The sequence below is a fragment of the Poecilia formosa genome, unplaced genomic scaffold, assembly GCF_000485575.1.
Source record: "Poecilia formosa unplaced genomic scaffold, Poecilia_formosa-5.1.2 Scaffold3, whole genome shotgun sequence".
Lineage (NCBI taxonomy): Eukaryota > Metazoa > Chordata > Actinopteri > Cyprinodontiformes > Poeciliidae > Poecilia > Poecilia formosa.
In genome coordinates, this window is record NW_006799942.1 from 795,740 (window position 1) to 808,140 (window position 12,401).

Sequence of the window (12,401 nt, forward strand, 5' to 3'; positions counted from 1 at the left end):
CTGGAGCATTATGCAGTTTCATCAGTAGCAAGTCATCCAGCTCATTAAGAAACAAAGCAGCAGCCGACCATCATGTAACTGTCAGTTATATATGAGTTTTTTTGGGTTTGTTTGGCTAGTTCCATCCATCCATCCATCAATTGTATCAACTTGTCCTTGCACGTTTGCAGGGGGGCTGGTATTTCCAGCGGTCATTGGGGGAGAGCCAGTTTTCACCCTAGTTTGCCAATCACACGGCAACACAAAGACACAGAGGACAAAAAACAATGCACACGCACACACACACACACACACACACACACACACCTAAGAAAAATTTAGATGTTGGAAAAAACTGAAACAGTTAAGCTATTTCAGTATCAGCCTGATGTTTTGTCTTTGTAAGAGCCAAGTGATTACAGAGATGTCTTGAGTGTAGTTTTATCTTCTTGATCTAATTTTTATAACAAAAACACATTTTCTTTACAATTACTTTGAAAACTGCTTTAAAACACCTGGTTGTGATTGTTCCAGTGAAAGTGTGTCATTGTCTCTTGCTGTTGCTGACTGAGAAACAGTAAGACAGTTTTTTAATGAATAGGTGATTTGTTTTGAAAAACTCAGTTAAAGCGGGGATAAAAATGTCAGGAGTTACTTTTTCACAGGAGAAAGCTTTAATTTACTTTACGACAAAAAACGGTGCATAAAGAAATATTTAAAAGCATCTTTGCACACTATGTGGTCCTCTTTGTTATGCTTAGCCGTTGCTGTTGTTTTCAAACTAACAAGTTGCACATGACACTAGGAGTATATCTGATTAGGTAACAGCTCTCGGAAATGCAGAAATGTATGTAAAGCAACATTTCACTTCACCAAGTAAAATGAAAATTCTTGACACCACCATTTCTTTTCATATCTTTGCTGTTGCATTTCTTTAAAGTGGTGATTTGCAAGATAAGACTAGGTTTTGTCAGACAAAATTATACTTTCTTCAAGGTGGTAAGGCTTATGTTTCCATTGGTTCTTGCTTGTCTGCTTTGTAAAACAGTAGCTTGGCCCTACCTGCAGACACTGCAGACAAAACAGTGTGGGTGATACGTCCTCCCCATGGCAGAGACCACCTCTCCGGTGATGTACTGGTCACAGCTGTCACACTGGGTCCCATACAGGCGCTGGTAGTCCTCAGTACAGATGTACTCACCAGAATGATGGAAGAAACCAGAGTGCACCAAGTCACAGCCGCACACTGACCAAACAAAAACACAAAACCCCAGTGTTTTTTTTGTTTTTTTTCAGAAACATTGATGGGAAGAAAAGGAAGAAATACATGCAATTAATTATCCAGGGCATCAAATGAAAGATGAATGATACCAGAGGGATTTAAAAATGCGCAAAATCAACATTTTTGTAAATTTTTTTATCTTAAAGCTTCAGTTTTACACTAAATCAGCAATAATGTTGATCTGATTGCGTTTTGTTCTTCCTCTTTTCCCATCCAGCTGATCTAAAATAAAAAATATACCCTGGTTGTCATAGGAGAATGGGCAGATTAAAATATTTTATACACCTTAGATCAGTGTTTCCCAACCCTGGTCCTCAAGGCACACTGACCTGCATGTTTTAGATGTTGCCCTACTTCAGCACATATGATTTCAATTGTTGGCTGATTAACAGGGTTTTGCTGAATTGCAAACATCTGAATGGGGTGTGTAGAAGCAGGGGAACATCTAAAACATGCAGGTCAGTGTGCCTTGAGGACCAGGGTTGGGAAACACTGCCTTAGATGGTGAGATTGTCATTAAATGTGTAATGTCCTAAAACCTGCTGACTGGCCCGATATGCCGGATTAGGTAATAAACAGGCAGAAATGACAAAGACTCCAGAAGATGTCCACTTTCTAGCATTTTATATAAAGTGTGACCACCATAAACACTTTCTGTGTTTACAAAAAGTACATACATTTATATGCATTGGTGCAGGCAGTGTTGTGTGACAGTTTAAGAGGAAAGTGCACACTGTGTGTTTACTGTCTGGTGACAGCATGATTTATGACTTTTATTTAGCAAAAACAGGATCCCTCAGCCAAATGATTGTTTCTGGTCCAGTTGTGCTAACATTGTGAATGCCTCAGATCTGCTGAATGGTTAAGGTGTTTAAACTGATCCAGACCAATATGTGGTCAAGTTAGAGGGACCTTAGCCCATCTCCTGAAATTAGTTGTATTTTCTGGAAATTAAGCACACCCACACCTGGGTAGCTTAGGTCCATGGTTGCCCCCTGGTTCTGGAGAACCTGCCTTACCAGGGGCACGAAATTGGACTTGTATTATTGCAGTGATTGAAGTGTTGTGACATAAAGTCATTGGGTGATGCTTCCAAATGTCAATGTTGAACTCAAGTCCTGGAGAACCATGGGTTGGTCCTGGAGCTCCAGGGGGAGGTCCGGCAGAGGTCCATGCGGGGTTCTGGTGCCCCAATCCGGTAGTGGGGCCTGCCACCCCTGGTTTTGTAAAACCGGCCTTACCAGGGGAACAAGATAGGACTTGTGCTAATTCACTCAGGTATTGACATAAAGAAGCATCCAGGCGTTCCACCTAATGTCAGAAGCCCCTGCCTGGGTTCTGGTGCCCGAATCCCGGGGTGGGGCCTGACATTAGCTGCAGCAGTCCTGACTTGTGGTGGAACGGGACTTGTACTAATTCAGTCAGGTGTTGTGACAAAGAAGCCTCCAGGCGTTTCAAATTGTGCTATATAAATAAAATTACCTTACCTTAATCCTTTTTTATGCAGTGCAATACATTGAGGGCTACTGGGAGTCCCTAAAGGGCTCCTGTGGGGGGAAAAAACATCTTGAAAACCAGAAGTCCAAGATGGCCCGGATCATGCAGTTCCTCTCATTTGTTGCAAATGGGAGGAACATAACAGCGAACTGGACGATATTGATGAATATCAAGAAAATGAATGTACCAGTAAGTGTCTCTCTAATGCATGTTAGCTAATTTTTGTGTTTTCTTATTGAAGTTATACCATTTTTTTCTGAGCAGGTGGCGAGAATTCCTGCTTAAGAAGGGCAAAGTGGTAACCACTGTAAAACTCTATCTTGTCAATGTCAACAAGTTCATGGGATACTTTAAGGACACCCCAACAGCAACATCCAGGGTTCTGAGAAAGACAGTCATCAGAGTCCTCCGTGCCCTCTCCGCATTACTCTCCCGTCTCAGGAGGCGTGTGGTGATGCGCCAAATTGCGGTTAAGAGGGCAAAAACAAAGAAGCTTATCGCAAAGAAACACCTTAGGACCTGCAGGAATATCTGCAGGAATGAAATCCCAAGAGTCCTTGGGACGTCTTGTGTCATCTCAAGTTCCTTGCATTGATAATCATTCCAGGTTTTTCAATGCGTTTTCTGCAATTTTCCTCTTTTCAGACCAAATGGAAACAGACACTTCAAAAGAAGTGATCCACAAGTTCTTTGGCCTCCTCAGCCTCTACTTGTCCTGTGTCTATGGACACAGGACATGTGTACTTCGGAATATGACCATCGAGAAGGTTAGTGAAGCCAGAACCAATGCAACGGTCGGAAATCAGGGTTTTCTCATCAACGTAAGTGGAACGATATTCAGTACCTGCCATTTCGCAGCACCTGAAAATAGCAGGCACCAAACCCCTTTCCTTCTCATTACAGGTCAAGGAGCACAAAACGAACCATACTTTTGGGTCTGTGAAGGTGTACCTGACCATAGTGGAGTTTGGCTAGTTTGAAGAGTGGCTGAGGATACGGGCTAAGTTGAACCCCACAACTGATCTTGTGGTCTTTGGTGAGAACTACCAGAAGCTCCGGCGTATCCTCACACCACTGCAGAAGGCGTGGTCAGACATGGGGGTGCCAGGCACCCCTACTTTTACCGACTTGTAGTTATCTTACTTTTTCCATTTTTTAAACAGAACAGAATAATGAAATGTTGAAAAGATTCCTATTTTCCAAGGCCCGAGATCACCTGACACCAGCCGGAAGGAAAGAAATAAGCCAGACCAAGTGCCACGACGTGACCACCGTGGACAAATATTACGCCATAGACAAGACCATGGCACAACTGGCAGCAATCAGACAGCAATTTGATCTGGAGACCAACCCGGATGTCACCTGGCAGTCGCCAACAAAGCGTTGAAGAAAAAAAGAGTGCGTTTTAATCTCTCTTGTCATTTTACCTGTGTCCCTACCATTTCAGAGCATGAGATTTTCTTTTTGTTAGGCCTCATTGTTGGTGGCTATTCCACAGACTTAGAGGGCTGTTCCTTCTCTGCTGTATCACGTATCTCCTGCACTCTAGCGGTGGACTCTTCTTCACTGACCAGTGAATCGTTCTGCTTTTAAATATTTCCTGCAGAAATCTCTTGGTCAAAGGGGACGTGTTCCTCTGACCAGGTTTTAAATGTCCTCATTGGACTCACTCTCAGGTGGCTGTTTGTCCCTCTTTTGATCCACCGTCTCCTGTGCTTTGGCAATCGATTCATTTTCAATCACCAGTGAAGCGTCCTGCTGTTCAATATTTTCAGCAGACATCTTTAGCTCCTCAAGTGCGTGCAGCTCCAACCAGACTGCAAATCAGACTTGCGCTTGGGTTTCCTGGGTATTTGTAATTCCCTTTCGATGTCGTCAAATGCAACTTCTTCGACTCTAGGGTCAGACTGCATTGTAACTTTTGTTTGTTTCAGGTTATAAGATAAATCACTTGTCTAGAAACTCTAAAGATTTCACGTTAAATTTGATGTCAATCTCCAAAAGAAATGTCCACCAAACAAAGTTGAAAATCTAACTGTGAACTGCTAAGTAAATTCTCAAGAGAAACATATCAACAACGGCTGCTAATAGGTTGTGATGAAAGTAGATCGCTGTGAGGAGCTTATATAATCGCTGGTGATGTCAGAATTCTGCCTTTAAAGTTATATTGTGATGATACAGTTTAATTTGATATTCAGAGCGGGCTTGTCTGATGGATTTTTTTACTGACAACGGATGCGCACGCAACCTAACTGCAGAAAGAGCCAATGAACTTTTAAACTGTCACTGGTTGCAATAGTTACAAACCATTACCTTGTTGTTTTGACATTGGCTAGCATGTGGTGACATTCTCCTAACTGAGTTATGAATCTCAGCAGCCTCTCCAGAGTTACCATGATAATCTAGGCTGCTTCTCAGATTTATTTTCTCCTTTTTGTGAATTTGGATGGATTGTCATGTCTTAGTAGGTTAATAATTGTGCATAATCTTTCCATTATTGGATGGTGAATTAAAAAGCACTCCAGATCTGACTCCAGGTGATGTCTAAATGCAGCTGATTCTAAATGAGCTTGTTTTATTCTGAAATAAAACCCAGCTTGTATTCCTTTTCTAATACAACCTCATTAGAAATGTATGCCACTGTTCTCAGATTAAAAAAAAAATGCATTAATTTCCTTCGACTTCACAACTATGCTCTGCTTTGTATTTAGCCATTTCATAAAATCCAAATAAAAAACTGAAATTATTGAATGGAACACAATAAAATGAGGAAAGCTTAAGAGCATGCATATTTTTCCGACGCTCTGCATGAGTTTTATGCATATTAATTCAACAGTAATCATAATGTGAATGAATAAAATCTCTATCATCATTTTCCCCTTGAGCTCTGCAGAAGTCAGCACACCATTTATCTGTCAGAGTAACATAATCAGCAGCATGCAGGAACAGGAAATTAAGGCCTATGCATCAGTATAAACAGTGGGACGATGATACGACCTGAATTAAACTATAGGTTAGACATCTGAAAGGCAGCCAACGGATCAAGATGTCTGGCAGTGAATGGAGTGTCCATTCTGTAATTAAGCTAATGTGCTCTAAACCCAGTGGAGTGAATGGATCTGAGCCGATCCAAGCCGGAGTGTTAAGAGGCTGAGACGGAGGGTGAGACTGCAGGAGAAACACTGCACAGTAAAGCCGAGTGGGTTCGATGTAGCTCCAGTCAGGCCTGGGGCCAAAACTATTATGGAATATATATTAAATAGAAACAGTTTCACAACCCTAATAAAAACATTTAATGGCTTCATAAGCTGATATATGTGAAAATCCAAAAAGACTTTAATAACAGTAGACAATGTATCTGAATTTGTATAGTTTTGCAGTAAGGCAACTTTATTAGAACAAAGCCTTAACATCATATTATAGTTCAGATGATTAAGGCGTAAAAATCAATGAGACTGCGTACAGAATGGGAATATAAATACTAATAAATAACAAAAGAGCGACAATAGAAGACATTTAAATAAAATTAAACTTAATAAAAGTTGAGAAACACAATGGCTCTTTATTCCAGGTTACGGCACATCCCCCATTTTCTGAAGGATTATTACTCCTAAAACTTAGAATTCTAGCTGAAAACCATTAACTGCAATTTCACACAGCTAGGTAGGACATGATGCTAAGTTTAACTGTGTTTACACATTGAGATTGTACAGCCGAGGTGTCTTATTCCACTAATCCTGAATGAAAAGCCACATCATCCTGGTTGTGTTTTACTAAGTGTCAGTCATTCAAAAGTCTCAGAATTAATTACTTTAATTTCAGAATTCTGAGATTAAAGTCAGAATTCTGACTTTTATTTTTCAGTGGCCCTAATCCTCTTTCGTATAGCCAAGTGCTAGCTTTCAGATTTAAATCTTTTGGGTGCACCCTGTTAACCTGAGATCTAATCTGTATCAAATTCAGTTCCAATCCACTATCAAACACACAGAAGGAATCCACCTCAAGACCAATTAAGCATACCAAAAAATATATTCATACATTTTCTATGAAGCAGTTCTACCTAGAATCCATTAGGTTTTTGTAGACATCATATTTCACATTGATTTGTTAAATTATTCAAGTATTTAACTGTGTTATCGATTCACTTTTTGATAAACATTAACATTAAACATTAAATTTTACCCAAATTCAGTAAAAGTTTATATTTGAAAAACTAAATAATTCAAATTATTATTCATCAACAATGTGTTTAACAGAATAAAAACCTAGAATACGCTCACCGATCTCATGGTGACTCCGAACACGAGGACCGCTAGATTACATAACAATGCATGTTTTTTGTTTGTTTGGTTTGTTTTTTACCACAGTAATATGACATTTCACCGTGAATAAAATAACCATTTACTATATTTTTAGACATCGCCTTCGGCTGAAAGGAATACGGGACGATCTTTCAGGGAACCCGTAATAAATAAAAGCTAACGAGGCTAGCGATGTTGCTTTTAGAAGTGCTCTTTAAAATCGGCAGAAAAACTGAAACTCCGGTCTGTCTACTCACTTTAGCTTCTTCCATCTCAGAAGTCGGCTGATAAACGGCAAAACTATTTGAAAAACTTTGTCACAAGTTTGTATCCAGTACATTTTCCATCTGAAACTACACAGACGGTCACACTGCACAGATCAGCAGTATCTTCCTCATGTCAGTTCTCAACTACACACAACAATGCTGCAGACACGGAGAAGAAAGGCGGGGCTTACAGCGACAGTCTGCATTCTGATTGGCCAAACACAATGGAATATAAAAGCTCTGATTAGTTAGGCAGACTATCCGGCTTTCCTAACCTCTGTTTTCTTAAAGAGGCACCCTCATTTTATATGGGTTAGTTACCATAAATATATGTTTTAAAGCACATATATGTTTTAAAGCACATTAAAAAAACTATAAAACTATTAAAAAAATGCATTGTACATTCATGTCTTTCACTATCGTTAGTTTTCTATTTTTTTATTTTTTTAATTGTCAAAATACAGCTCTATTGTGGCTATTTCCAAGAAGTTCTGGGACACTCACCAGGGAGTCACATTAGGATGACTTCAAAAAGAGTTAGAAGTCTATTAATTAACTTAAATTACTATCAAAAATATAATTCTATGTGAACTTATTTATATTTAAAAATATGAGTCACTTGTATGAAACGTTTTGTAATTTTAGCCTTATGGTTTACTAAATATTTAGTTGTGCAATTTAATCTAAAATAAACTTATTGATCTTTATATGCTACATACTTTCATATCAAATGTTTTTAACAGGCAATAAAAACTAGGACAACATCCCAAACATAGAACAACTGCTTCCACACAACTTTGAAATGCCAGTCTGACCTTTATTTGCTTGCTTGGGACTAAAGCTCTCTGAAGACGCACTAGCTACTAAAACAATGTTTCATGCTCTTGTGCGCAAAACAATTCATATGCTGTCTCACCACAAGACACGCATGATATGCAAGAAAGTCAACAGTTCCAGCTTCAGTGGATTTCAAACATAATGCGTGATGATTTATTTTTATTAAACCTGATGTAAACAAGTCTACTAAGTATACTAAAAGGTCTGTTTCCTCCTACTGCTGTCAATGCTCACTTGAGAATTGAGGCTAAATCCACATCATCATTTCTCATCCAGCTCAAAGCTTTCACACATCATTGTCTAAGCGGAAAATGATTAAAATGTGCAGGAAAGTGGGGGAAAAAGGGAGAGCTGTTCAGACTTGGCCTCTCTGGAGGGATCTCTGGTATATTTGGTTTTCTTGTCCAGACCAGCCCTCACCCACTAAAATCCATTTGTTAATGAAAAATTCTGACAACTCGGATTGACTGACCCTCCAAAACTAAATATCACCTGAACTGTGAACCAGCCTCAGAAGTGTTACTATTCCGGATTACTAAATTCAACTAACTCTATATATCAGTAGACCCAACAATCTAAAAATCTTTCTGTATGTTTTCCTGACTTCCCTTTAATTAAAAATGTTTTCACAACGTCCTCCCATCCATTTTCTCACTTATGTTTTCACTTCACTTACCAAAAACAGCAAAATATCTGAATACTTTGGTATTTGTTACCAGTAAAGATTAGCTTATTTGACTTAAGTGCCTCAGTTAGGTCAATACAAAACTGATTTCGAAGACAGTAAATCAATTTCATTGGTTTATCGCCAGAACAAATTGGCTGAGGCTATAAAAGAAAATCAGCTCTTACAGAAGGAAGAGTCAATGGAGTCATTTTTAAAAAATTCAAAACAAAACAGACTGGACATTTTCTAGCAAAACCTGTTGCAAATGTGGCTGCAAAAATGGTCATAGGATAATGCTAATGTGATTTATGAAACCCTATATCAAAACTAAAAAATATTTCCATGCTTTTGGTGACCTCAGCCACATAATTTGAGTCATGAATGAACGAAATGTGGTAGAAAATCTGTCTGGCAAACTTAAGAATTCCTAAATTACTGATAATAAATGTTTAGTCTCTCTAATTTTATCTAATTGATTATCAAGATAAAAGTAAAACTGCACACAAACACTGAACCACTGTGCAAAACAGGGCTGACTCAAACAGTTGATGCTTTACAGTTTACTCTTGGAGTCTCGTTTGTCCGTATGGGTTAGAAAACATTAATATAAAAAGGTAATTTTGTGCTGAAAATTGGTTATATTTTGGACAAACTTAAAAAAAAATAAGCATTTGATTTATCTTTTCCTTATAATGCAGGGGATTTGCAGCTCAAACACTGGGGCGGGGTTCCAGCTTCTCATACTTTGCACTATAAAACAACTCTATACACAGTAGAAATCTGAGCAGTTATCTGTATTCCCACATAAGAAGACAGGATTATTGCAGACATAAGGATGAGGTACAAGTGGAACATAAAAGATAAGAAAAGGAGGATGGGAGTCAGGGGAGAGATTAAAGTGATCAGGATGGTAAAAGGGCATCAAATGTGATGTGAAAGAGAAGCAGACAGCAAAGTAAAGGGATCAGACAGAAGGACCCAAGGGAGGTATCAATGAGGTTATTGATCTGTTCATCTAACACACATCTGCCTTCCTGTCACTCTCTCTTCCTTTAACATCAACGCAGAGGAGAATACTTTTATGCCCTCCAGTCAATTTACATTGTCTAGATGAATGAATGAAAGAAGAAGCCTAAACAAATGAAGTAATCTTCAGAGTCAAATTAACATTTTTAGTTTATCAAATGTGGAAAAAGAGGTGCTGTTTAGATTTCACTGAATATACAGTACAGCCCTTTGCAACTAGAGGTAACAATAAACCTAAAGTGATGTTTTTGAACGGTGGGTGGAAACGAGTCCCCAGAGAGAAGCTATGCAGGCAACATGCAAACTACATGCAGAAAGATCCCAAACTGGGATCCAAACCCCGTTCCAACCATGAAGCGCAGTTGATCTGGTGTTTTCCATTAGTATTCAGATAGCTGTTTTTTGCAGGTAGGATGCTGACTACTAATTACAGCTTCACACAACCCCACCTAAAAATACTAAGCCATCCGTTTTTAATTTACCATATTGTAGCATATCAGCTTTATTTATAGAGCACTTAAATCTGTGGAGCAAATCTGTGGAGCAAAGAAATACAATCAGTGAGGTGTCAGCAGCTGTCAGGACGTTTTGAGCCTGTTTCAGGATTTGTCCAATAAACAGTTCAGTCACAAAATTAACAGATAAATAAATCCCCTAAAATTCCACTTTAACACCATTTCCTCCCTCTTTGTTGGCAAAATAGTGTAAAATATAATCATGCTGTTTACAGAAAAAGAAAACAAAGAGCATTGTAACTGAAATCCAAAGCAAAAGCTGAAAATGTGAGACACAAAAAAGAGACAAAGTAGAGGAAAATATAATAAGGAACAAAAACAGAGACGTCTGTTTATTGACAATTTCATTCTTGTCCATTTCATCATCTGACTCCCACTCAGCCAACTCCACTAGCCTGTTGTCATCAACAAGATCAAGTGTCCATAAAGATAAACACTTTGATATCAAAAGAAGGCCACTTTGCTCAATAAACCTGCTCTGTTTCCTATCACAAGGAACAAAGCATCCAATGAGCAAACACTCAATTAGACAACTCCATTCCTACTCCAAACAAGCAACCAAAGGAATCATATTCAGCTCTGATTATTTTTTAAAACCCCAGTGAGCAGCGCTGCTTGAGAAGAAATCTGGTGTTTTATGTAAAAATAGAAACTCCCCCCTTCTTTGGTGCTTTGTAACCGAGAGCAGTGAGGCGATGTTCGCTGCAGATCAAATGGAGAAAGCTGTGTTGTCTTGCAGCACGCTTTGGGACTGCGAAGGTCCCAGCCTTTAGAAGGAAGGTTAGCTGGTTGGAGTCTGACTACAGGGTGAAAACCTGCTGACTGAACTGCAAAGCTGGCTGCTGACTCCAGGCCTCTTTTACTGTATTTGGCCCCATCTGTTTAGCTTAACCAAGGAAAAACAAACATAAAAAATACAATTATGCTCACAAATTGTATTTTTTGTGGAGGTTATTGATCTGTATTACATTTTTATTATGACATTATTGGTAAATTATACTCATAATATGTCACAGGAGCTTTTCGGGAACCTTTACAGTAACTGGCAATAAGCGATTTTATTGGAGGGAAGTGCAATGAAAATAAAGAATTAATGACATCAAAAGATTTCATAACCCTTGAATTTTTTCACATTTTGGCATGTTACAACAAGCTTTATTATATTTTACTTGGATTTCATACAATAGACACAGAAAATGAAGAACATAATTGTACAGAGTAAATAAAATGATACATGGGTTTTGAAACAAAAATTGTGTATATTGTACTCGTGTATTTTACCTCACTGAGTTAATATTTTGTATACTTATGACTCTTGTGGTAACAATAGATTGAAACTTTTGCACATTCTAGTTTGAAAGATAGTTCAATTGGTAGATTAAATGAAAACACTCTGTGAGCATCAGTTTTAATTAATTGTCCCACAAGATCTGAGCCTAAAACCTGTGAATCTGGTGTAGTGGTGAATCTCCACTGCAGTCTGAAGTCTTTTGAAGAATCTAACAGATTATCTTCAAAGATTGCCTTTTATTTTGCTTCTTTTACTACATATTGCAGTAAAAGAGAACAACTGTAATCACAAACAAAAAGCTTGGTGATTCCTGAGGCAGCTTCTGTCCCTGTGCTCTTATTTAATTGACTTCCTGTGCATCAACAGCCTGTAATGGTTGAGGTGATGGGTTTCTCAGAAGAAGTGCTTTGGAATGCAATCAGAGGCTCTTTGATACGGCTCAGCACCCAGAGCATCATTTCCTCAGGGGACAGCACCACGACTGATCAAATCTGGACTGAATCATCCTCTACTGTGCCTCCAAAGGTTCTGGGGGCACAGGTTTGATTTGTGCAACCTTTTTTCTGCTGTGAATAACTTGAATTCTTAGTTTTATAAGATTATTGTTGCATTCAGTTCTACAAAAAAACTTTTCTAGATATAAATAAAAATGTCAAAGATAAAATGTTTTTCAGGCTATTGGACTTTACTGGAATGTCCTCCAGAAACCTCGGCCCATATGTTTTATTGTTTGTGATGCT

At 38.6% G+C, this 12,401-nt stretch overlaps 1 protein-coding gene across 7 annotated transcripts in view; it reads right to left on the reverse strand.

Annotated features, from left to right (window-relative positions):
• The window catches only part of LOC103138915 (actin-binding LIM protein 3-like), a 45,294-nt gene that overhangs the window by 29,399 nt on the left and 3,494 nt on the right, over positions 1-12,401 (reverse strand). For 6 of the 7 annotated variants that reach the window (XM_016672312.1, XM_007553310.2, XM_007553319.2 and 3 more), the window contains one exon: positions 1,042-1,225. In XM_016672312.1, coding sequence (XP_016527798.1) covers positions 1,042-1,225 — 184 coding nt within the window. Of the gene's footprint in view, positions 1-1,041; positions 1,226-7,316; positions 7,469-12,401 lie in introns of those variants that run through there. The other variant, XM_007553345.2, reaches the window with a different exon arrangement.